The sequence below is a fragment of the Cuculus canorus genome, chromosome 1 (assembly GCF_017976375.1).
Source record: "Cuculus canorus isolate bCucCan1 chromosome 1, bCucCan1.pri, whole genome shotgun sequence".
Classification (NCBI taxonomy): Eukaryota; Metazoa; Chordata; class Aves; order Cuculiformes; family Cuculidae; genus Cuculus; species Cuculus canorus.
The window spans coordinates 149,139,202-149,166,982 of record NC_071401.1 but is presented as its reverse complement, the minus strand read 5'-3'; the positions used below and the strand labels follow the sequence as shown (position 1 = coordinate 149,166,982).

General features: G+C 38.5%; 1 protein-coding gene across 2 annotated transcripts in view; it reads right to left on the bottom strand.

Annotated features, from left to right (window-relative positions):
* KIAA1549 (KIAA1549 ortholog) overlaps nucleotides 1-27,781 on the bottom strand; it is a 151,610-nt gene that overhangs the window by 40,668 nt on the left and 83,161 nt on the right. For both annotated transcript variants that reach the window (XM_054071280.1, XM_054071269.1), the window contains exons 5-10: nucleotides 27,090-27,217; nucleotides 25,482-25,665; nucleotides 19,037-19,096; nucleotides 15,988-16,133; nucleotides 8,422-8,599; nucleotides 6,078-6,262 (exon numbers count right to left, since the gene is read on the bottom strand). In XM_054071280.1, the coding sequence (XP_053927255.1) occupies nucleotides 6,078-6,262; nucleotides 8,422-8,599; nucleotides 15,988-16,133; nucleotides 19,037-19,096; nucleotides 25,482-25,665; nucleotides 27,090-27,217 (881 nt within the window). The remainder of the gene's footprint in view (nucleotides 1-6,077; nucleotides 6,263-8,421; nucleotides 8,600-15,987; nucleotides 16,134-19,036; nucleotides 19,097-25,481; nucleotides 25,666-27,089; nucleotides 27,218-27,781) is intronic.

The following is a 27,781-nucleotide window of genomic DNA, read 5'->3' as shown; positions in this document are numbered from 1 at the left end:
TTCTCCTCTTCTATAGGCATTTGCTTTTGGCACCTGGGCTAGCTGGCCTTCTGGACTGACCTCAAGACAGCTACTCAAATGTTTCTAAAAGAGCAGATGGAGAGATTTTACTTTTTATATCTATTGGTATAAGCAGTATATTTAAGTGTCGTATTTTATTTCTACAATTTGTGAATAGTCAATCCTGATTAATAAGAGTTCCCACAAAAGAGCTCTTGTAGAGGAACTGCCATCAGAGAAATGTACCAGTGAGAAGTAATTAAGATGTTGAATACTAAGTTCCGTGTTAGAATCCAGCTATTGACTCTGAATCAGCAGAACCTGTATGCCAACTCTAAAAAGACAACGTTTTGGATAGTTACTTAAGGTTGTTATTAGAAATGAATGATATTTGTTATGCAAACAGGAGGACAGACATGAATCTCTCACAGAAACTCATGTCAGTTTTCAATTAGTTTTCATAAGATCCATGTCAGCTGCCTTTCTTAACACGAGTCTCTTTTGACTGGAATTATTCTGCAATGCAGAGCTGTCGCCACTACATTATACAGATGAACAAAAGCATTACAGGATGTCAAAACATCACAAGAATTCTTTATACCACAAGCAGAAACCTAGTATTTAGCCTCCAGCAGGGCTGGCCTTTTTGATCTTGAGAACATTCAAGAGATAGTCTACCGAATACACAATAATAAGCAAAACTCTCAATTCAAAGGTGTAAAGTTACACCTGACATGTGAGATTCGGATATCAGATGCCCCTCTTGGGGGGAAAAATAAAAACCCACACAAGCCTCTCTCAAGACATTCTGGAGAACGCACGACCTGTAACTGTGAGCGACACATGGAGGTCTGACTGGCTGTCAGAAGCAGTGCAGATTAGAGCAGACAAGCAGGGGCTGGTTAACGGTCCCCGGGTGATTACACATTAGCTGAGGTTTGCTGGCATACGATGCAAACTGGCAGCCCTCCAGCTCTGGCAGTATCTGTGCTATTGCTCAAGAAAAAGGTGGGGTACTGTACGCTTTGTCCTAGACTTCGTGGGGACTGAGCCACCCCACCTCTCCCACATGTGAATACACAGGAGAGGCACTGAGCTAGAGAGATATGTTCAGCCTCTAAGAACCACAGTGGCATTCAGAGGGCTCCAGGAAAGACCAATTCCTGACTGGAAAAGTAAGACTTTTTTCCCCCTATGGTTTTAGCATGTGGCCTTGGAAAAACTAGGAGCTGAGTAAGCAACTATAACCAAGTTAGCACTAGAAAGGCAATGATTTCAGCATGCCCAGCATTTACAGAACAACCACGTCCACCTAAATAAATCATCAATGAGCTTGCCCATAGGTATGAGATTCTTGTCATTATGGCAGGGAGCCTTTCCATGAATAACTCTCTAGAGCTGAAACAACCTCTGAAAAGTCCTAGCAAAGGATTTGGCTTTTTCTCTCTAAACACTTGTAACATATCAGGGAAAATGAAATTCCTAGCTAACCAGGTTCCATTTTAATTTTTCTAAGTTCATAGTGAAAGAAATAATATTGCCAACTCTGCATTACAGATAATATATATATTGGGTTTTCGTTCTCTCTGGGGAAAAGGAAAGAGGTTGACAGTGTTTTCAAATAAAAATGTCAGTAGTCCAGCAGTCCAGCAGAATGACAGCTTGGGCAATAAAGACATTTATCCACTTTTTTCATAAGGAAGAAAAATAATCCATGGCACAAATTCAGTTGCCCACAAAAAGCACAGCTTCTTTGCGAGAAAAGGTTGGAACAATGTCGTGGTAGACATAGGTAACACCAAGAGAGAGAATATTGCAATTTAAAGATGGCACACACCTTTCTGATTCCAAAGACAAAGACATCTTTATCCAGTGCAACAACCCAGATCACAGCAAGGTGAGTTTCCAGTAGGATGCTAAGGCTTACAGAACAAGTCATGAATACTTGATATGCCCTTTAAATATCTTAGTTCCGTCTCTTGAAAAAAATTATCCCTGCACAGACCAGTGAATGTTGCATAGAAATTCACTGCTCTGACCTGCTTCCTTAGCTCCCAGTTTAAAAAGGGTCCGAATAACTTTGATCTACGCATGTTTTCCCATCTAATCTCCAGAATGAAAAAGGTAACTTAATATTTTAAAGGTATTGTTAAGCCTGCTTTGAGGTAAAGGGATAGATGAGCTGATCAGAACCTCTTCAAGGTCCATTTCTTAATTATTATTTTATCTTTGAACCTGGTTTTGCTAGCATCAGTTCGCACAAAAGTTCCCATGTATTTATATTTATGTCCACAGAAGCAGGCAGACTTCTGAGACTACCAAGAAGTAAAACATCCCTTAGAATTTTTTGAGTTCAGTCTCTCTTTATACCCTTTGCAGAAGATAAAATTTTGAGCCTTTTTAAGAAGGACACTCATGCCATCCTGTCTGCAAGACGCTTATTCTGTGATGAAACTAGAAGGCCAGATGGAGCAAACAGAAACTGGTAGAAGAGCATGGCACACTCAATACGCAGAACAGTCCTTCGCTGAATACAGTCTACCACACTCATGTTATCACTGTAGAGGAAATGCTACCTTTGCTTTTACCTGTATTATATCTTTGAGAGTGACGTGGCTTTCAGGTTGGGGACAAAGAGCAAATCTGGCCTCAAGCCCGGTGTCAGGGCTGCTATGGCATATAAATATAGATGCAAACTTGGGTACTTCTATGGGTTTGTCACCACAGGATCTGAATGTTTTTCAACACAGCTATGCCTGCTGAAGTGAGAAATATGCTATTATTGACAGTTGCAAGTGAGGGACTGTGACCCAAATATTCTAAAGGGGTATCCACAGAGCAGATAAGGGATGAAAGCAGGTTAGCTTTGCTGGCATGATACACTGGCCAGTGTGACTGATTTGTTGCATAGTGCAACTACCTGCTGATTTTTACCTTGTTTTAAGTGTACCTAGACAGCCATACCCTCAGGGCGTATAGGGTCTTCTTATCAACAGCTAATAATACTGGTCTGCTTCACCAGAAAAGAGAATGTGAGGGTATGCAGCTTATGCCTTACTTTTAAAGGGGGTCATAGGACTACAGAAATAGTACCCAGTCTGTACATGTAAACGTTTACATACAGAAGATTAATATTAGATATCATATTGTCTGAGTGCACATAAAAATTTTTCAGAAAAAATCAGGAGTTTAAAACCAGAACTGATTAAGTGAAAGCAAGGAAGAAAGAAAAGATGGTACCAAAATGACACAAGGGGCTATAGAACCCAGGAAAATTTGTAGTTTCTTTAAAATATCTCTCTGAAAAGAAGAATGCGAATTTGTAAGAGAAACTCTAAACTGAGAATAAAAAAAATCTCCTGCAAACCTTATGTCTTACTTACATAATCTGCATTGACAGACGTTACGGAAGTTCTCTCTCTTGACAAACCAAGGAAACAACCTTTGGTGGCAAAGTCTTTCCTCAGCACTATAAAGCACACAGGCCCTTCCCTCACCCCACTCCCAACCTTGTTTCAGGCTTTTAAGTCACAGATGACATAATTTGCTATCAGTTGCTAGTATGAATTCTAACATTATTATGCTGCCCACTGATCTGCTATGTTAAAATGGCTAATTAAACACACTGAAAAAAGACTGGTGATACCTCTGGAGATCCACCAGAGTAGTGGAATATCCAATTTAATCTGAACAAGAGTAGGGTGTCTCAGTTTCTTATCTTCTAACCAACACACGCTTTCAAGTGTGAAACAGCATAGACTTATTATATGGTTGAAAAGAATTGTCCTCTACTTCTAGTATGAATATACCATGAATATGTTAATGAAATACTTTGATATTTATACATTTCATTTCTATATTTATATTAAAAGAATTTTTTTTAAAGATTAATGAAGTGAGAAGAGCTAGCACTATAAATGCATCCTTATGGTTTTTACCAATGAAATATTGATTCCAAGAAAAAAACCTCATATCTTTAACCTAAATATGCTTCCATTTACAGAAGCAGTACAGGCCTTCACCTTCCTTTGGTATCAAACTCAAGCCCTATGAACAGGGAATGGAAATAATTGTGGACAGGTTGAGGAAGGGGAAGCCTGAGTCCATTTTTAAATGGAGTTTATTTACAGACCTCATTTGATCATTTCTTTGCATTTACTGCAATAAAAAGCATAAAACCCAAACAATTTTAAAGGACAGGACCAGACCAAATGTCCCTCATCATTTTTATGCTGTTGTGACTGTCTGGGGATCCTCTGTGCTTGTTAAATATGCTCTATTCTGACCTGGAATTCCAATCCAGTGTTTGAAGACATGAAGAAAGCCAAAGAGAGCTTGCTACTAAGGAAGCCAGAATACTAGTTTTCTACTGGATCTTGGGCAAAGGAGGATAATGGTTTTCAAAGTAGACTATGACAGTTATTTTCACCTGCTAAGTGATAAAAATTTAAGACACTTTTTATTGCTCTACCTCGTTTAGTATTAATGTATAAGCCGTCCACTGGTGCAAGGATTGGACTAGATGTCCTTACAGGTTCTTTTGAGTTTGCTTACAGTGATTTCCCCAAAGAAAGCAAAGCAACAGGCTCCCTAGGTGAACTGAGATGAGACTTGCATACAAACAAGTATGACTTTTGACTCATGAATGATTAAAATGAAGAATACTGTAGAAGCAGTGGAGAGTAATAACTGAAGTATTTTCCCAAAAGTAAGTAAAACTACGAAAGATGTTTCTGGCCTTACAGTCAACCCAACCCAACTGCTTACTTTCAAAAAGCTTGTGATGGCAGTCAGGTACCAAAAATGTAGGTGATGAAACAGTGTACCAAGAGTAATGATCCCCTCCCGCTTTTTTTGTATGACCCTTCTCAAATTAGTTGAAACTACTGTGGGGAACTTCTTCAATCAAAATCTGTGTTACATATTACCACAGCACAGGTGAAACAAGGTACCGGGGGGTGAAGTTCATCAAAGGGTACCACTTGTTGCCGACCTTGATTCTGACACTCAATCTGCAGTGGCAAGACAAATGGAAGTTACTATTGATTTGTTCTGACTGCTTTGGAAGTGCAACAGCTTTCTGCTTCTCTCATCTTTCACATCATTAATTATCTTGAAAGAGAGCGTGGTGTACAGACAAGACTTGTTACAGAGAAAACTGTATGACTGAACACGAGGTGACAGCACAAGAACATGACTACAGTACCAGTGAATTAGCACAGGCAGATTATTTTGCCTTTAATAATGCCTCTGAACATATAGTCAGTAATAAGCATCTCTGACACACAAACCAGTTCCCTTTGGTTGTAAAAAGAAAGTAGGATTTGTAACCCCTTCAGGCACCTTTCTGCTCTTTTTACTGAATACATCCTAGGTGAAAATCCTGGACCACATATTTTTTAATTTACAGTCTCAGGCAGGAGAAAGACAGACTACTGAATTTCTCACCATCCTAACCCAGTCATTCAACACTTCGCCCAACATACTCTCCCAAGCAGTCTCATGCTAATCCACTAATTAAAGTTCTAGTCCTGCAAGAGGCTCTCAACAACAACACAAGAGCCCTGGCAGAATGCAAGGCAGCAAGGACTGACTCTAGCAAACTCCAGCATGAGCATAATGGATGGTGCAGATTAGCTGTCAAGTTAGTTTAGCAGACGGTCTCCAAATTAAAAATTAAGCCCTCTGCAGAAAACAAGGCCAGTGATTGAACACTCAGTATATTTTCTCTTATTCAATGCTACTCAAAGCCTTGAAATGAAGTGATAAGGAAAGATTCCTTTCGGTCTCGGTGCCCACATTTCAGAAAGATATATCTATCTAATGCAGTATCGTCGGCCTAGGAGAACAAACAAAACACTATGAGATTCTTGATTTCAACTATCATTCCATCATTTGACCTATTTACTTTGTTTTATGGTGTCGACTTGTTGGTTTTTTGGTTTTTTGTTTTTTTTTTTAAAACCCAGAAGGTTCTGAACCTGTGTTTCCACATGCTATTTAAGGATTCCAGGCATTCTATAGACTCTTATATTCATTTATGCTCAGAATACTCCCAGCACAGCTTCCCCTTTTACCTTCTGTCGCTGCTGAATGTTGCTTATCGTGTCTGGCTGAAACTCCAATTTGTCTGTTCGACAAAGTTTCCAGTATAAAATAATAACGATCAGAAGCACCACAGCAACTGGGACCGCAACACCAACAATAATCCACAGGTTGCTATTCTGTGACTCTGTGGTGGAATCCTTCAGCTTCTCAACAGCTGTAAATTTAAAAGGAAGAGAGCAATTTTATGTGGTTATATATTTTTAAATGAGGACACTTCAAGGTTATGTTTTTTTATGTTCTTGTAAATGATAGTTTAGGAATTTATCAGAAACCAGCGACACATCAAAAGAAATGTCATACCACTTAAAAATAAATGTATGTCATGCTCAGGAAGCATGAGGCAGGTGATCAGTTGTTTTGGCCTACCTTCTGAAGACCTGTGCTTAAACTACTAGCAAAAATACACTCTGCCACATCACACTGTAACCCAAAAGTGAGCTGACATAGTGAAACAGGTCCAGAAAAATGACCTACCACCAACAAAGGTGAGGACTTTTGACCTTACTGCCTGTATCCTGCAGTACTATCAGTTGCTTCTTCTCTTTAGTTATAAATCACATATTTTATTACCTTCCCATCAACGATCACAGTCAATTTGAAATCAGTAAGACCCTCCTCCCCAAGGTTTATAGTTCCATAGCTTGTAATCCTTTTTTTCCTTTCACTGTTTCATTTGTCAGTGTGTGATATCCTTTAGCCCCAAATAGAAGAAAAAAAAACTACTGGAAAGTATAATCAAACCAGTCATGCATGTAAAAGTGAAACTGAAGAATTGACAAAACTTTCCATTTGCTCTATTTTGTGTAGTGGTTATATGTGGGACTAAAAACCAAAGCAGTAATACATTTCTAGTCAAACTGATGGACTTCCTTAAAATTATGTTTCCACATTGAAAACAGTACCTCTATGCAGTCTTATGTTTATTAATAGCCCTTCTAATGATGAACCTAGAGATTAAAGGAAAATAGTATAATTCTTATATATTATACATCTGACAGCTCATTTATGACACTACATTTTCTATTATATAAACACCCTTTCTGTTATGTTTTTTCCAATAAGAAAGATTTATTAAAAATTCTACAGTTCTATACTTCTTAAAAGAACTTTCTAACACTTCATGAAGTTTGTCCAACACTTGAAATTTTTTGTAAAGGGAACTAATTCTTGGAACATTTTTATTTTTCTGTCTAGGCAATATTACTGTCCATTAACAAATATTAAGCAGAGGTATATGAGCTACTGACCTACCTTCAAACTACAGTTTTAATGCACGAGAAAATTTAGAAACATATCCAGATGGTCACATAATTACTATTTTCTTTCCTTTCTTTCTGCAGACGATTTTAAAAATCAGACACATGCTAGTTCTATTGGCAAAATACCCTGAAGTACAATGTAACTCATGCCACCATTTTGCACAGAAAACAGAAAAGGTAATTAAGTATTCATATCAATGAGGTATTTTTTTAGACTGTACAGATGTCTGTGGCTGGTTTAAAATATTTTTAAGTTTCTTTCCTAATCATAACATGGAATTTTGAGTCCCACTCCTCACTGGAAAGTATTTATATATCAAACTTCCTGAATAAAGTCAGTATATGACTTTATTTGATCTGTCACATTTACTCCGATGCGTATCTAGTGAAATATCACATTACTTCTACATTATCATTATTAAAAGATTACATTACTTACAGATTACTGATGGACAAACAAATAAAAATAAGGCGAATCATATTCAATGAAGGAAATAAACTGTTTCTTTTCACCTATACCCTCCAAAATGCCCTAATTAGCATTAGCCTATATCTTTCACTCACAGAAATGGTCGTTCAGACAAACAGAAAAGATTGACCTGTGTTAAGCATTATTTCCATTACTCAGCTAAAAGAAACACCCATTTCACTCTGATGCCCTTCCACCCCACAATTATGTGTTTTGTGCAAGCTCCTGGACAAGATAAGCTGTAAAGAAATACTGGATGAGCAGAAAATGATGAAAATGGCAAGAGGGTATCTAGTTACCATAGTGTTTTTCTATCACAAGTACTGAAGTGAATGCAGTGAGGATTGCACTTAAAGGATCCTGTTACAATTCCAAGCTCAGCAGAGTCTTCAAGAAGCAAATCAACCTCACATAGCTCACTTGCAAGACTGCTAAAATGGATTTCCTCAGGAGTGCCAAAACTGCAGAATGCCAAGAACAAAACACTGCAACAGAGCACACTGTGCAGTGCCATAATCTCCAAAGCTAAGGGCATCCTTTCCTGTATCTCTTGGCTGGCATCAGTGTGGATTTGACAATGCTTACGCTGTGCAACGGTGCCTTCGATGCGGTATCCAAGGATGATTGCAGCCCGCTGGATATCAACTCTGTTCATCAGGTCTGAGCACTTCAGAGCACTTAGTCTCTCTCCGTCTTGGTCCTCCACAAAGTAGATCAGCTCCACAGGATTATCAACACCAACTAACCGTGACACATTCACAATCTGAGAAGAAATTGGAAAGCTTTCACATTTTAAGTTGTATTTAACTGGGGCTCCCATACATTCAGTCTTCCAGCCCTTACCCTCTCTCCCCCTTTCTCTCCCCCTTCCTCCCTTAAGGTCTGGACCTTAAGGACACCTATATAAAAAGAAACATTTAGTACAGCTTCACCACGATAGCATCAATATCTTAATTGTCACTGTGTGCAACCCCTAGTGCATAAAAAAAACCCCATCCACCTTGTATTATGATGTAGAAATATAATTGTTGTTAAAGACAACCCCTCTATCTGTGACACCAAAGAATATGATACTATACTTATAAGGTAACTACTATAAACTGGTAGAGCTTGGAAACTGAATATCCAGAAGCCTGACAGGAAGAGAAGCCCGCTGTAGTGCTCCAAAACACAGTATGCAGCAAAGGCAACATGCACGCAGGCGAGTTCTCTCATCTGAGGAAAGCTTAAGTCATACATTGGACAAGGGTAGATACACAGAGCTAATATTCAGTAATAATAATTTGCTTGCAAACTCAAAATTAGGATATTTTCACCTAACAGTTATACAAAAGATTTGAGTAGAAGCCTTCCATGGGAAGGCAACACTGCTGGAATAACATATTGGTGTCTAATTACACAAGCACTACTGAAGTGCTCCAGGACCCTGGGAAATTTACAGAAATATCTATTTTGTAACTGAAAGAAAGATTTCCAGGGAAACAATCCTCTGTATAATACATTTTTATGGCAAACCTGAAGTCTTCATATTTTATTCTTATTTGTTTCATGACAACGTAGAGATCTAGTATCGAAGAAAGTGAACTGCTTGCGCCAATACTGTGCTGCCCTGGAAGCCTCTACTTGCCTTTAACAATTTTTGGTTGGTAGGAGCTACTGAAGAGATTAGTGTGACTGCACTTCTCCTTTTCTAAATAATTACTTTGACTTTGCTTTGTTATTCATAGCACACACCTCTTTGTTCCAGTTTTTCCGAATGTTAAGCAGCTACACAATCAGATACTCTGTCAGCTTCAAATAGAACTGTTTGTTCTTCCATAGCGGAAGCACCTGCACAGTCACCTTCATCCTCCAAACAGCTCCGTCTGGCATCCACCTTTCTTTGGGAAGGAGTGTATTGGACTCTGTGGGAAGCAATTCCTCCTAGGTACTTCTAAAGATGTTAATAATCAAAAGAATGCATGCTATGAGGAAGCCCTGTAGATACTCTCTAACCACCAAGCATCTACATTGCATATAAGAATCACATAACCATTCTGAATTCCTGTAAAATTAAACCGTATATATAATAAACCTCTTCTGTCAAACCATTTACCCATAATGGTAAGTTCAACCTAGAATTAGGAGAAACAAATAGCAGGACATATTCTATCATGTAAAACAGACTTTGAAGAGCTCTGGAAGGAAATGCCACAAATAGAGAAATATATTTTGCTTCCTTCAGAATTATCCTTTACTATGAAGTACATATTTAATAAATCAGAATCTCATACACTGCCCATAGGCTTAAAGTAAAGCAAACACTCAAATGTTTGCATGTCTGAGGCTTACAATAGCAAAGCTTTATATTTTTTCCTTCCTAGTTTTCAACAAAACAATCATGTTGATGGAAAACAGTGCAACGTTCTAGCTCAACAGAGATGATGTTCTGGTCTTTAGGAATATCAACTCAAATGAAAAAAAAAAAAAGGCATTTCCAAGGAGTGGCAACAGCAAGGTATATAGAAAATGAAAAAGAAAAAAAAAACAAAACAAAAAACTCGAACAAAAGAAAAAGGAGCAAGAACAATTGTCAGGAACATCTTTCTAGGCCAAATCAATTGAAAGCAAATAATAATGTTCAACATCAGTCACATTTGATGTAAGAAATCGAACACCTAAAAGCAGAGCAGAAAAACGTGTAAATTCCTGAAACACACAGCAAGACTGGCTAACAGGACCCATTAACCAACGCTGCTTCTCATCCTGAATGCTATTCAGTTTATACCAGCTAAGGGGAAAATAATCCATGACCAAAGGTAACAAAAAACCATCAATAAGTAAGACTTCAACACAAATATTCAGCTGTAAGGCTGAATCTGGTTTCAGAGAACCCAGATATATTATTAATTAACAGATGTCCACTGCTTTGTGCTTCTGCTTTGGCTGTGCTGCCTTCACCACAGCCTGGCCTCAGTGCACAGAACAGGAGGATGTATGGACTGGTAACTATTTAGCACAGATGAACCCTTCCCAAGTAGCACTGAAAGTCAATGGGTTCTTCATTTAATTTTATGAAATCTCTCTGCGTGTAGCAAAGCTGCAGAATTAGAGAAATTTAGAAGATTCTTAAATGGAATCATCATGCATTTTATGCCATTGTGAAACATCCACAAGTCCTGTAAGTACATGTGTCTTATACACACAGAGTTACAGTCAGAAATTGGCTGAATGGGTTCAAAAAAGGAACTTCTCCACAAAAGGAGGAGGAGGAGGAGGACAGATACCAGTGCAAGTTGCAACAACTGAAACAATACAATTTTAACACAAAATTTAAAACAACACCATATGGACCCCTATGCTGAGGAACAGGGACGTGTGAGAACAGTCAGAGGGGAGGAAGAAATAGCTGGAGGTATTTTGGCACAGTACATAGAACACGGGAATGAGCATGAAGAAATTTAGTGGAGGGTGTAGGTGCATGCAGGTACTGATGAACTAAGCTCCCTGTATTAAGATAAAACTTACCTGAAATCATTTCTTCTGAATACATAGTACTTTATGAGGGCTCAAGTCATAATGGGGGAAATTGCAAACAAAATCCCAGATCTAGGGGGAGATGTTTATGGAATTCTGTTCTGGTAAAGCTCATGGCTAAGCAGGCTGTTCTTGAGATGACTATGAGACAGCTAGACTTGTACATAAATAGCAACTGTGACAATATCAGAACTTCAGTTTTCACCTCTGTCACAACAATTCACTAAGGATTTTTTTTTAATACCTGAGTTTGATGCAACACAGAAAATCAGAAACTGAATGTGAACTGTTTTTAAGTCTGTTTATAAAACTGAGGTACACAGCCACTGTGCCCATTTTTTACGGCTTCTGTATGCTAATTTTTGGGCCATTTTGCTCAAAGTATACTCAAGATGTTTTTACATCTTTGTATACATTTTGCTCAAGTATACAAAGATCAGCTTTGTTTCACATTTTACAGAGGTGTCTCTACCCTTGAGAGTGCTAAGAATGCAAGCAGAAGCAGAATGAAATTTCCCAGGCATCCAGTAAGGCAGCCCATGTATAAGGAAACATTTAAGCATTCTGCATTTATACTTTGGCAGCGGGGTAAGACATACGTGGAATTTCAATACATTGGAGGCAGAAAATGAAAAAAAAAAAAAAAAAAGAAAAAGAAAAGACTAATTCAACTTCTGTGTACATAAATCATACCATCTGTGTTGATACTAGATGTGCATTTAACCTCCACAGAGTAAAGGCTTAACTGTGTTCAGGTGTCAGTAAATTTAATTTAAAAAGTGTTTTCAAGAGAACATCATAGGTCAGTGAACAGAGTTGCCTTGGTAACCAAATCAAGTTCATAACTTAGAGTGGGGAAATCCAGGTAGTGGGCAAGCTCACAAGGCATTTGTGGAGTGGGATGTCCCATTCAGCAACCCCATCAGGACCAAGGAATCCCCCAGGTGCACCTGGTTCAAGGTTTCGAAGGTCTGAGTATTACTTAGAAATAAGCAAACATGCAAACTCACTATCTCCAAAATACATGCATGAGGATTATTTTCCTTTTTTTCACTATGTTTATCCCATAGGGGGAAAAAAAAAACCAATCAAAAAAATCAATCTGATTTCTGCCTTATTAAATGTAGGATTTTAGTGTCCAGGCAATCAAACCAAGCTGTACTATGGGCTGAAGGGTTTAGCAAACAACACAACGTAAACCACATGTGAAACAGGCATCACATGTCACCTGCGCTGGGTATGAGAAAGCCCTCACAGGAGCCTGTAAAGATGGTAAACGGTGGTGCAGCTTGCAGGCAGCCAGCTTCCTTCTCACACGGTCTGGCTGGGGCAGCACTTGTCATGGCATGAAACACTCACTTGCATTGGTGAACCTTCCTCGTGCTGGGCTGGGTTCACTGGTAAGTGAACCAAGAGGTCCAGGGCACTGAAGGCAATGCCAAAGGAATCTCCTTGGCGGACTTCCAGAGCTATAGCCAGCCAAAAAAAACAGCTTGCCAAAACAGAGACAGGAGCAGGCTGTGGGCAACCTGACAGAGGGGCTGCTCAGGGTGGTTGTCAGAGGGGCAAAATGCCTCTGGGGAAAAGCTGAAACAGCAGCAGTCCCCAAAGCCTCCATTTAAGAAACTAAAACCTCCCAGCAAGACTGGGCTTTTACTTGGGTTGTGTGCTTAGGAGAGACACATGAGCTGAGCCTAGAAAAGCACGGGAATGAATCCCTGCTTTAACAAAAAGCTCAACTCAGTCATTATGCCTACTCATAGCCACTACTTCCTCACACATACTACAACTAGTGTTGCCTAACATACTTTTTACATCAGAACGTTGTTGCTTAGTCGCATCACTTTTTTTTTGCTTTCTATTAGGTTCAGAAGACCAAACATGCTGAAAAGAAGGAAAATTAATTATATTTTGCATTAGCTTCTGCTATTTTTTTAATTAAAATTAGACATTTACTTCTTAAAAAAAAATGTAACGAGAATGAGTTATTATGACAAACTACTGACAAAATATTGACAAAATATAGCTTGGGGCCTAACCTCTCAAGACGCAACGCAAACTGCATTGAACATGTGCCTTCAGTTTGTAGCAACAGCAGATATATATTAAAAATACATATATGATTTGCTTTGTGAAACATTAACAGGAGCATTGCACAGAAATGAATGGAACTATCCCCTGTATAAGTCAGGCATGGGACTTCAGAGTTTTTTACATGTAACGATTACAGGCTTTATTCTTTTCTTATCATGGAGTGCCAACTGTTAATAGCACAGACAGGCAAAAGGGAGGGGGAAACATGTTACTTGGGCACCCTAGCTAATTCAAAGTTCTTAATCAAAGTATCTACTTTTAAAGAGTAATTTTTAAAATTCTTAGATCCTAATATATGTCTTTAGAAATGAAATCTAAACCTCACAAGGTGTCACTTCTATTTTCTTAGTGTGTGAAAAGAAACTAATATGCCTGCAATAACACTCACAAATAACCCCTTCACTTTCTGACCCGCTATCCTGGTTTTTTTACAGAGCTTAGAAATGTCTCATTTTAATACACTATAAATATCTTTCACCTTAGGAAAAACTACAGTCTATAAAATTTCAACACAAGTGAAATGTGTGTCTTTCATATATATATGCATGTCCTCCTAATAAAAGTACCCAACACTTCTGTGTTGCTGGCAGCTTCTGTTCTTATTTTCACTTCATTGTGGCCTACTATCATAACAGTCACTGGTTTGTGTGCAAGAAATACATACGGGAAAACAGGGATTTAAAGCGTAAATAACATTATTAGCTCTCCCTGAAGACACAAACAGATGCATATATACAAGGCACTTAAACATAGCTTATAAACTTGGCTATGAAGAACAGAATTAGCAGCAGCAAAACTAAAAGGTTTATTGCAAATTACTATGGTCCAGATCCTCAACTGACAGCAGAGCAGCCTTGAAAGGAATCGTCCGCTGCTCAGGAGTGACTACCAGGAGCATCACTCCAGCTGCTCAAAGCAGCCTCTAAGCCTGTCTCACCTACCACATCCCCGAATATCCTGCAAAAGCAAGCTACCAAGAAGGTACAGTACTTGATGGTACCTACCATTCTTGTGTAGGACAGCAAGACACCCATCAGAGAAACCTAGCAGCAAGATATCTCCTTCAGCATACCTTCTACCACACCTCCTTTATGCAAGTGCTAACTCTATCTAACAGTGTGGGACACAAGTGCCTGGAGAAGCCCCCTGTTATGATGCGTTGACCATAACTGAGAGACAGCATTTTGCAGATTCTTCGCACTAATTAAGTGATCTCACTCATAAATGAGCAGTATTGCTGTTTGGAACATAAGCTGCAGAGCTCATCTTATGTCCCAGAAAGTAATACAAAGTCATAAGAAAAATGCTGTATTTTCACTTTCTGAAATACTATTCTTTAGCTGGAAAGAATCTGCTTATAACTTTGCCCATGCAAAAACAAATTACCTGAGCTTTATTACGTGAAATAGCAAAATTGTAATCTACACATACACATTTTATAGGCTGTGGTATCTTTGCTGGCAACAGAAGAGATATTTATTTAATCGATATGCAAAGGGAGGACTGAGGCATAAAGAACAAAGTGCAATAAGAGGTGTTGGGAATAGAAGATCTGAAGCAGACATCTATTTACAGCAATTCCAAGCTCCACAAAATAAAAATAAAATAAAATCTCTATTACTGAAACAGATGTTTCTGAGAGAGGAAAACAAAAGTGAGAAAACCCTAACATCTGGAAATGTAAGCGGGAGCAAAAACTGTAGGATTACATTAGATAAAGATAATAGGCCTGAACTACCATAAGGGCATCTGAGAAGTAAACTAATTGTCAACGAATTAGCTGGCAAAAGTAATGTTTAAGAAGATGAGCCATTTAGATGTATTTTGCCTTTTAGGTTGTAGATCTGACTAGAAAGAACATATGTGAGAATTTAAAACTTAAAATTACACACCCAAGTCTTCCTGGACATTATGTGAATAACTCGACCTCTGAAAAATCTATAAAGCAGCACTGGAATATAGGTAGCAGACTCTGCCATGTGTGCAAAATATGACATGATTAATCATTCTTACTTGAAAGCCATTCCTATAATCAAGAGTATCGTGACAAACAGGCAGTTAAAGGGCAGAAAATACTACTCTACTGCTGTATCAAGCTGCCCATGATTGTATTTCTTATTTATATATTATCACCAAAACACTACAGAGAGCTGTGAAAGCAGCTGTTCCAGCAAAGCACTTTTTTGACTCAGATGAGCATCCTGTCTCCTTTTGCAAGGCACCTCATGCAAGTCAGACAAGATAGGAAGTTTTTAAGACAGCACGTTGGTAAAATAATTTTCAGTATGTTTTTTAAGAAGTTATCAGAATGTTTTCAATAGCCACTGAAAACACGTAGTTTTTTCCATTTGTTATGTTTAGCTTAAAGATAACAGGGTATTAACCTCCCCCTATTTTATGTGCAAAACATAATAACCATCAACCAGCTAAATGTGATACATGCTTTTGAGTTATCTTTCTCAACTTGAAACACAGACAATATAAACTTACTCAATAATTTATTACCCATTATTTCTTTCTCTGACTTTGAGCTCTTAATACCTGCACAACGTTGCTGCCTGCAAAGCTGGCTCGTCTCCATATCCGCCCTCTGACCAAAGCCTCGTTTAACAGGTGAGCTAGTTTCCGCTCCATCTCAGCCTGAAACACTTCCTCCTGAATTCGCTGGTCGATGACACCCAAGAGAACTGCATTGAAGAGATAGTAACCCAAGAACACAAATGAATTAGTAAAACTTTTCAGTGCCTTTTCTGCAACTTCAATTACAAGCTCGGAATCACCCTGTGACAGCTCATGGGCAATTCAAAAGCAGTTGCATTCATATGGGAATATTGCCCAGTTCAGCCAGATGTTACATGTTGGAAAGGAAGACACTGGGTGGGAAAAGGTTAAGAGAAATAAATTTAAAAAAAAAAAATTCGGGCAGAGGGCAGTTTTGGAATCTCAACCAGTCTAGACTGACTCACAATTTTGAAGAAACAGTTTCAATTCTAAAAAAACCTATAAACTCATGAGCATTCAATGAACGGATTAAAAAATGAGAAAATTCAGTTTGAATGATCTGCTGCAATTACTTTCAGTCAAAATCTTGGGTTCAGTAGTGATAAGAGGTGAAGATGTGCAGGGCAAGGGTTCAGAATCCAGGATTAAAAACAGGAGACCAGCAGCACATGAATAAGTTGTGTATTCCAAGTGCATCTTCTGTAGATAAGATAAACAATTATAGCAGTAAGAGCACAAAAAAATTAGCTGGCAGCCCTGCCCACTTCCCAATCCCAGGTATTCCAGGTCACTGAGACATCTAATGCTGAGAGGAATCTCTGAGGAACACATAGGAAACATGTAAAAAGTGTGGACTTTAACTAACAAGATAGCATCTAGTAAAAAAGCAGTGGCGTGAATGGAGTGATAGTCAAGTGACCCAACTAAACAACCCTAAAGCATAGTAAAAGAACTCATCAGTTTCTGCAGTGTAATAGTTCATTTTTCACCTCTAAGGCCCTCCTCTAAAATGGTTTATATTTTTTAAAAGTCCCCTGTTCAGTAAGTGTTTTCATGTTTACGGCACTTAAGAACATGCCATTCAATTAGATAAAATCAATTACATGTAATTTTAGTTGTTTTACTTTTTAAAACAAAAATATTAAAATCACTTTTTCCATTTAAAATTTTTCACTGCAGATGTCAGAAAAAAGGAAACATTTTCAAGATTTCTCACAGAGATCAACAGCATCTGCCTTCTAAATTCCATCACGGACTAAGTATCATAGAATTAAACAGAAAAATAAATAGAAAGTGGCCTAAGGCTATTATATACAACAAGTAGAAGACTGCTCTTGCACGTGTATTGAATTTCAGTATCAATGAACTATGCTTAATACCCTGAACTCTATTCAACAACTGAGGGACAGCTACAGAGAACACTGCATATCTCAATGTTTTATGACTCTCGGGATACTTGCAAATATATCTGGGTAATCTAATATTAAAAGCATCACCTTTATATGCATAAATACTATCATTTTCCCAAGTCATGAGTCATTGCCCTTACAATACAACACACAGACTGAAAGGACTGACACAGCCAAAGCCTGTGAGCTCTTCTCAGGCTACCTGCAAGAATTGAGACTACAAAAAAATTCCCCCAGCAAGAAAAAGGTGCTACAATTTGCTTTCAAAATCTTACAGTCTCGAAGTTTAAAAAAACACAGACAAGATTTCTGAGCTGGAAGAGCCGTCTTCTTATTGCAGGATCTAAGGGAACTTCCGGCAACAACAGACAAAGCAAGAAAACAAGAAAGGATAGGGGAGTGACCAAAAAAGCAATATAAATCTCTAAGGAAGAATAACATTAGATGCAGGATGCACACATATAGCTTCTTTCATGTTACTGAACCTGAACTGAAATTCTTCGTTTTTATATTCTAAAGCAAACTGTGTGAGCTTCAGAAAATGTCGTAATTTTGTTTCCTGCTTAAAAAGTAAACTGAGTCACTGGTGAGAGGAGACAGAGACACCTGAAAAAGAGATCAGGTCTATACTACTGGTGAACCACAGGGAGAAAAGCGGCGGTAAGACAAAAGTGTATCCAGTGGAACATCTGCAGAACTAACAGCAAGTTTTCTAGGCATAGCCTGGTCACTGTTCAGGCTTTCTGCTTAAAGGGAGCAGGTAAGACCTACTGAATATAGGCAACTGCAGCAGCCTTTGAGCATCTAACAGGTACAGCTCAACCACATCTGTAAATTACAGAATAAACACGCAGAAGACTTGGGTGGGTGGGATATGCTCTGAAGGAATCAGAAGACTGCAATGAAATGTTATGAAACTCTTTTATGTACTGGGAATGTATCTATTTTCATTCCAGTATTAAAGTGGGCCTACAGGAAAGCTGGGGAGGGGCTCCTTACCAGGGAGCGCAGTGACAAGATGAGGGGCAATGGTTTTAAGCTGAAAGAGGGGAGATTAAATTAGATATTAGGAAGAATTTGTTTACTGTGACGGTGGTGAGGCAACGGAAGAAGTTGTCCAGAGAAGTCATGGATGCTCCATCCCTGGAGTGTTCAAGGCCAGGCTGGAGGAGGCTTTGAGCAACCTGATCGAGTGGAACGCATCCCTGCAGGGGCATTTGAACTAGGTGACCTTTCAGGTCCCTTCTGACTCAAACCATTCTATGATTCTATAATTCATTTGTTTTATTCTTTGAATGTTTTGGTGAAAAGTAACACACAATAAAATTTTAATTTTCACTTAAAATAAAATAAAAAACCTGTAAGTCGACATCGTGTATTGGCAGCGTGCAGAGTAGACACTTTATATCTGATGGTGTAAATTGTCTCACTAAGTATGAACTCCTTTACAGACAAAAACTATTTAGTGTGCATTACCAATGAATTAGTTCATTCTATTTCATTCTAGACCCAGGAATTACATTTCCAGATATTCCAGGGTTTTGGTTTTAGAATTTATTCAGCTCAGGCATGTTATTATCTCACAAAAATTCAGTACCCCTAAGCTATCGATATTTATGTAGGCTAGTTATCCTGCTAACAAATATAATTACACTTTTACTTACAGAGAATGTACCTACCTGTTCTCACCCAGGAAGATTTCATCAAGTGAGACACATTAAGCTTAGGATAATGAAAGGCTGAGGGAAAAACAGAACACAGGAAAAACAACCATAAGAGCAGTATTCTCAACAACATACAGAAGAAAAGTCACTTCATAATTTCTACTGTCAGCAAGCATCTTATTTACACAGATGTATTATTACTCCTTGAGGCTATGCAGACACAATAGTAAGGAAAGCGCTCCGAATATACACTCCCTAGTTTGTCTCTGAACAAAAAGAAGCTAATTGAAGCAGTCAGATTTATTACCTGAAAGTCTTCAGGCTGCTTTACTGAGTTCATTGCTCCTAGAAATTTAAAAGCTGTCTGATTTGTGACTCTTACTAAGCTAGCTGCAGAATCAGACTTTTGCTCAAAGGGCAATGAGGCAACTCCTGAGTTTCTCAGATGAAAATAAGATCTTCTCCGAGGCAGAAACTGCACAGAAACACTAAATGTAAACCTGAAAACTAGATACATCTGATTTGTGTTCCAGACTTGTGCAGTGGGAAGCATTTAAACTTCACCACCTTGATAAATATTTTTTTTTTTTTTACAAAAATCACAAATAAATGCATGTAGAAACACTGCTGTAGACAAACTGCGTGGCTTCTGCCTTGGTGGCTTCAAGTTTTCTTAGTTTCTCATTTTTTTCCAAAAAAGCTCTACTCCAGAGTGACATCTTTGTCCAGTGAAGCAAATAAAGCTTATTTCTACTGACTTCACTAGAGAGAAGATTTTTCCCAAGGTTTCCACTGGAGAGCAGTAAAGACATGTTGGGAAACAACTGAAGATGGGGGCTGGGCCAACAGTTTCCGCAAGGGAAGTCTTAAGCTTCAATATGGCAATAAGTAAAAGGAATAGTCTTAACTTTCTCAAAATACTTAATCCTGAGGCAGTTTGCTAAGCAGTACACAAAGGTTAATTTTTAAACAATTTCACGGCTACAAAGACTGACACACAACAATTAAATGACCTAGTCTGTGCTAGATCAATTTAGAGTAAAGATGCCTTGTCTTTAGTTGCAGAATAGTTTGCCACTATTGCATGTTGCATCGAAATAGAGAATTATCATTTTTCTAATTTAATTACACAATAACTTGTAGAGTAGCTTACTTACTATTCAAAAGGGTATCAGAATAGGGTCCTTTAATCTCAACAGGAAACATTGGTCCTCTATACACTAACCAAGATGCATCAAATTTGCAAAACCCTCATATGCACAAAAAAGCAGTTCACAGTCCATTTAAACAAACATATTTATTTTTGGCACTCTGCTGTATGATTCTTATGATCGTAGCTTTTAGTTTGGAGTTCTATCTGCTCTGGTCATGCAATTTTTTACTTCAATTTATAAGTCCAATCTGAATAAAACAAGCATAAACTAAACTGCATCTGTTGTTTTTGCAAAGCATGGAAAGCACAAGATAAGAAAATCAAAACTCTTCCAATGCCCCTAAAACTTTGAACTGCTAGCAGTTGTGAGTTTTTTCTTCTTTTAAACTAAAATCATGTTTTGCCTCAAAACTTAATGTGCTCTTCATGCTTTTTCTAATTAGTACTTGAATATTATTTAATTCATGCAAATTGCTGGATGACTATTCACTTAAACTTTTGATGGAATTAATGAAGTTTAAAAAAAAACCTACTTGAGCAGAAAATCTTGACATTGAAAAGGAATATGTGCTGTGATCATTTGCAATTGAGACTGGGTTCTAAAAGCTGATGAAGAATGCATGAAACGATGGACACTTCTGCAACTGAGATCATGCTCAGAAGTCAGAAAATCCAAGCCACAACTCCTATTCCATAGGTCACTCATGTGTCTCATCAGCACACACAGGGCCAGATCCTGAGCTCAGCTGGAGTCTCAGCACTGCAGCAAGATTATATTATGCCTAAGATTCCTAATGCCCCCTGGAACTAATCATTAAAACCAGCACAGTCTGACTGTTACTCTGATGGGCAAGTTGAATAGACAAAATGTAGTTAGACTGCAGCTGGTCTGCTAATGACTACATACGCATTAACGAAGTAGATGCTATCATCATTAGAAGATTCTGATACACAGGCTTGAAGCACCATTCTGCATAACAGCATTGATTCAATGCTGACTGAGAAGGCAAAGGGTCACCTAGTCACCCAGAAACATCTTGACAGCAGCCTGAAGCACATCACTTGGGCAACATGGACTTCACCAGATGCTCCAACAAGGATCTCAGACCCTTTATACAGAGACCTGTGAGACCATGCAGGACAGAACTGGTACCATATCAATTGTTTTTATTTCTGATAAATGGAGGAACAGTAATAGAAAGCATGGAGGGAACAATATATGGAATGAGAAGGCACGAACAGAAAAATAAGATTCTATGCAAATACTGGGGTGTGGACAATAGTAACACACTGTGTCTGTTAAAAGTCTGAACTAAATCCACATGGAAACAAATTGCCAAATATTTCTGCAGGTTTTGGGCTGTATCATACAATTTTATATTATCCTATTGGCCTTGCAATATCTCCAAGATATCTCAAATAGATGCCACCTACCAAAGTGCTACTCATGGCACCAAAAAAAATAGCAACTTCCCAGGTAACTCTATTTATAGTCATAATATAAACAAAGATATTTATTTGAGGTAAGTTCATGAAGGCAAACATCCCTCATCTAGTCCACAGCTAGTTTTTGCCTCAGAGAAATCTTCCAGACATAAAGGGATACCAAATATATTCATTCCTGTTGTTTTTTTATAAACTAGCATCCAAAACCCATTACTAACTTCATTTTCTTTCTGCTGTCATGTAGTTCATGACCATCTAACCAGTTCACAATCTAAAGTGTGAGATGTAAGGTGGACAACACAAAATAAGCATGCAGGAAGTTATAAACTGAATGTTGGAATATAAACATGTTGCTGAACACATAGAAGTGTCGGGAAAAGAAAAAAGTCAAAGTTTTCTGGCTTGGTCATTCCAACAGACCTCTTCTGCACAGAACAGTCCATTCTGTCAAACTAACAACTTTCACTATTGGCCCTGACTCTAAATTAGAAGAAAAAGTACTGAAGAGGGATAGCCCACATAGTTGACTAAACAGTTGTCCCGGTTTTGGCTGGGATAGAGTTGATTTCTTTCCTAGCAGCTGGTATAGTGCTGTGTTTTGGATTTAGAATGAGAATAACCTGGATAGTACACTGAATGTTTTAGTCACTACTAACTAGTCAAGGGCTTTTCAGCTTCTTATACTGGCCTGCCAATGAGAAGGCAGTGGCTGCAGAAGAAGCCGGGAAGAGACACAGCCAAGACAGCTGATTCAAGCTGGCCACAAACATATTACATACCATGTGTTGTCATGCTCAGTATATAAACTTGGGTGAAGCTGAATGGAGGAACTGTTGCTTGGGGACTGGCTGGGCATCAGTCAGTGGGTGGTGAGCAATTTTTTTTCATTTGCATCACCTGTTTTTATTGTGTTTTATTTCTCTTTTTGTTCTTTTCCTTCTCATTACAATTCATTGTCGCTACTTCTATGCTTATTATATTTAGTTTGAATCATTAAACTGTTATTATCACAACCCATGAGTCTTCTCACTTTCACCCTTCCAATCCTCTTTCCCCATCCCACTGGGGAGGCTGGAGAGGGAGGAGTGATTAGCTGTGCGTTGCTCAGTTGCCAGCTGGGGTTAAATCACAACAACAGTACATATCAGTTATGTAAAAATGCCATGAAAGGACTGAGCGTGAAAGGTGATGCGAAGTGAACAAGCAGTGGGGAGCAAATACATTCCTTCAAACAAGGCTCATATTTGGGATACCAAAGGCAAGGCCTTACTCAGTTTAACAGTGTTGTTACGCAGTGGTATTACAGAAGCAGCTTTTCCATAGTATGAACCACCTTCAACACCCTGACAACTCGGTTCACCTATAAATCAGTTCTTTTCCTTCAGATGCAGACTATAAAACTTATAAAAGCATATACAGAGCCCTCAAGGGGCAGGACTGGAAGCCACAAGCAAGAGTATTAGAACTGTTACTACACCCGATAACTAAGGTGCAAATGGCATAGAACAGTATGGCAAGGAACATTTCATACTTACAGATAAACTTTAATGTGTACATTGCTTACACGTAAGCACAGAAATATACAAAATCCCCCCCCCCCCCCAAAAAAAATCACATTGAAAAGCAGAGGACTGCATATTGATTTGCACAGAGCAAAGCTGCTTCCTATCTAAGGAAGATCTTCACACCACTTTCCCTGCTATGACTCCTCTCTAGGCCACAGGAGAACATGAAATCGGAGGTCAGGGCCTAGAAAACAAAAGCATTTAGACATCTTCCTGCCAAAGTAGCTTTAAGGATCTGGCTGTTGGTCATCCTCAGACTGCTGAATAAGATGTCTCAAGAACGATCTGCCCAATAGCGCTCAGCCTTTGGACACAATTTCTGGCTTTGAACACTGAAGATCTAAAATCCTTTGGCTCAAAATACAGCCACAGCAACAGTGCAAGAAATTGTATAAACAGCTAAAAATAACCAAGCATCATTGCCTCACTTATAAAAGCATATAAGTTACATGCATTATTGTGCTTCTTGACAGACAGACCGACAGCTCTAGCAAACTGAGAAACTGTGTTCCCACTTTGCTGACTTACCAAATTGCACCATGTCTGGTATTCCAAAACAGTGACTAGAAATGTGCTGAAGTGCTACTGAGATCAAGCTAGACAAGTTCAGATCAAAATGAGCTGTCCTGGAGTGCGCTCAATCTACAAGTAAATAGGAGTTCCTCTAGCAAAAGCAAGTCAAATGCTGACAAGATGCTCCTTGATTTAGGTCACTGTATCTACCAAATCCAAATTGTGAGCTTTTGGAAGATCATATTGTTCCTAAAAATTTTGAATTACAAAATTTAATATATTTATTTTAATTTCATTATGTGTATTTTATTTATTTCAATACAACATTAAATATTTTGAAAATTCAGTCTAGACAAGTTTGAAGGCCGTCAAACTAAGAGACGCCGGGAACAACAAACTCTGGCTAAGATCTGTGAGGCAAGTGCTATGCTTTGTTGGCAAGATTCATTCAACAAACTATGGCAGCAGTTAGATGGGGTCATTGAAAGCAAGAGTGTATACACAACTTGTTCAGCTGCCATCATCCCCGCTACTGGAGATCTGCACTAAAGAAACAACGTTTATGAAGAGCTCCAAATAGGAGAAACTGGGAATAAAGAGTATATCATGATGGACTTAGTCACCACCGATGAGTAACTCTGCCGCCCCACACTTAAGGGTCTGCTTGAGGATCTGAGGTTTGGTATTTAGGAGATTCGGTGGATGTGAGAGAAGGAAGAATACTTCCGTGTTTGAAGTCTGGAGGCCTGTGCTGGAATTTGCAGGGATGAAATAACCATGCTGTGGGCATACTTGTTTAAAATTGCCAGCAGGAATAAACAAACAAATCCTTGACGTTTCAGAAAAAGTTATATCTATAACACACTCACAGGCTTAGACATGTCACTGTACTAACAGAGGTTAATTCACCAGGCCACAACAGTCAACATCTATATTATTTCATTGTAAATCCTCAGAGTAGTCAGGAAAAGAGGAGAAATACAAATAGGACCTTTTTCCAAAGGCACTGCCTGATTTCTTCACTCATTCTACTTGGTATGACTTTCTCATTAACACCTGAGCTACCACAGATGTGGAATTGGGCAGGAATCAGCTCCACTGGCCAGGCACTATAAGCAGGCAGATAACACAGGGAGAGTTCCTGCCATGAGCACTACAGAAATTACCGTCAAAATTTCCTAAGTACCATGAGGGAAGGAAAATAAGGAGAACAGTGTACATGCATATTTAATAGAATTTTTTTTCCCCTATGACCAGCCTGTCTTTCAGGATACACCAGGCTTGGTAAAATTCTATTATCACTTAATTGCAGCGTAGCTCATTTGCACAATCCAGAAGATGGATTTTCAGCAGGGGGCAATCTGTAAATTTACTACAAGTATCACTCCAGCATACGTGTAGAAAACTGTAGAACCAGATGCGTGTACATCACAGGAAAAAAAAACACCTCCACATCAAAAATATTACCCAAGAGACTAAAAGTTAAAAAAACGCTAGGGCAAAGGCACAAAAGAGATGACACAGAGTAGAGAGAAATGCCTTTCAAGCAATCAAGGCAAAAGCAACATCTAATTCTAATTCAGTGAGTGATAAAGACCACGGCCTGCATCCTGCGAAGTTCTGTGGCCTCACAAGGAACAAAAGAAATTTTAGTCATCTATGGACAGGGATTCTCAGGGCTTTTCATCCTGCCTCAATTAAATAAAGCTACCACTCCACAGGTACAGTCTATGTAAGACTGAATGAGAGCAGTATTCTGCAGTCTTGGCAAACAAGTACTTACGTTCAGCAATTTGCTGCACAGGAAAGCCCAGATAGAAGCTGAATTCCACCACGGACAAGTTTCTTAGCTGCTCGCTGACTCTGGACCCGTTTAGAAAACCATATCTATCTCGGATGGCAAAAACAATGCTCACGGGGCCCTGCCGAAATGCTATCCCAGGCCTGCTCAGAGTTATATTCAGTATCTGAAAAGACAAGATATTAGCAGGATCAGCAAAATCAAATTAGTGGCATTTCCATTCCTTCCTTGATAGAGTTTTGTTTTTCTTAATATGAAAGGGGGCAATTCACATCAAAACAGAGGAACATCTATTCCAGTCCAGTTTAGCATGCCGAGTCTCAGAAGAGGCAAACTTACATGTGAATTCAACTTCTAAGAGTTACTGTTTAAGGTCAACCATAATTCAGAATTATCTGAAAGCTACAGTCCAGAAAATGAAAAAAACACCACCTAGAGAGACAGTCAGCAAAATACATCTAGTAATAAAGAAATCTTAGATGAATGTCAAGCTGTGAGGAACAGCTAGGAAGAGATCATGAAAGAAACATTCTTAAAATGGACATTCTCTTGGTCAAAACCTCCTGCACCATGTACACCCAGACCCTACTTCTGGTTAGAAGACTTATTTTGGTACTACGTACAGAGAAACTGTGTTCATGTAGACAAACCTCTTCCAGACAGTAAGCAAGTATTTAAAATAAAAGTCTGCTAAGCTAAGAAATTGCTAAATAATACAAGAAATTGCTATGTGTAGTCTGTCTTCAGTCTATTAAGTCACAGTGTCATTCGACTGCACAGTTCAGAGAACTTTACTATATGTATAGTACTTTAGATACTATGAAGTCTATGCCATTTTTCCTGCTATGGTTTTATTTTAGGATACCACAGATGGTGATTTATGGTGCCAGTTCAATAAAGTGATATTTTTTTTTACTAATTTTGGTATTACAACAACAATAGATTAAGTTTAAGAATTCAGACAGAAGAGGGAGTTGGTCTCATTAAGTTGAATTACTGACTTTCCAGGGAGTTTTAAGCTTTGCTATATTATTCCATACCCAGCACATATGCAATACAGTTCATTTGTGAAGCTTCAGTAGCGGCTGGAATAGACATCACACACGGCTATATTTCTGTACCTCAGAAACAATAAGTGTGTTTGTTCACATAATAGAAGCATGCATGTAACTCCTATATTACCCTAACACAATCCTCTAAGTGGCAATGAGACCTGAAAGTTGTCTTCCAACAGAAACATTCTAATCGCATCCTACTCTGTAATAGTAAACGCTGATGGGAATGACTTGATAAAGGTTGTGGTAGCCTTCACATAAAAAACTATAAACCTTATATTCAGTAATGCTTTTAGATATAAATTATCATCTTAGATAACTTTTACAAAAAGCTTGAAACCAGAGGGATATGTGGTGCCAGATAATTTTGTAGCGGGGGGGAGGAATCTGACCTCATGACAAAGCCTCATTGTTCTACATGATCTAGATGGCAAGTGGTAGCCAGTTAACACCTAACTCAATGGCTGGATGAAATACAGGACAACCAAAGGTGAGGAGAAAAAAGGACAAATACAAAACAGTCTAATCTTCTTACCTGCACAGTGAAGTTGTAGAACTCCTGGTGTTTGCTCACCTCCATGAATGCCATCGTCAGCCCTTTCTCAATGCGCTGGCTGAAGTTGCAGAACCCAACATCCATATTCCGAGGCACAAATTGAAGTACTGAAGGCAAAGCATATGTGTCATTCATACAGACAAGTGCTTCCTCAAGAAAGAACAAAACAAACAAGGGAATCTACAGGGCTATTGCTTTTTCATGGAAATCGGGGCATATTCTGTGAAACACTGGGTAAAAACACATGAATGCATTTTGTGTTAGTGCAGTAAATTCTCTACTCATTAATTCTGTTGCAGCATTAATTAGATTATGATAAGAAATTAGTGACAGAATACCCACTGCTTCCTCTGGCATACTGAAAGGCCTTCACTGCATATATGTGGCTAATTTTATAGAACTTGAACAGTAAATAAGCCACAATGAAATTCTTAGTACCCAACAGATCAATTAAAATTTTAAGGAAAAAAGCAACAAATCTCTTTTTCTTTTAGCCTGAAATATAGTATTTAGCTTGTCTAAAAGACCGCATGTTGTGTCCATTAATATACATTAGTATCTGTCTAGCACTTTCAAAACAATTATCAAACAATCCTTTAGATCTAGATACAAACACCTTAAAGTCTTTGAAAGGAGAGATAAAGCAAGCACAGGGAAAAAAGAGTGAGTGT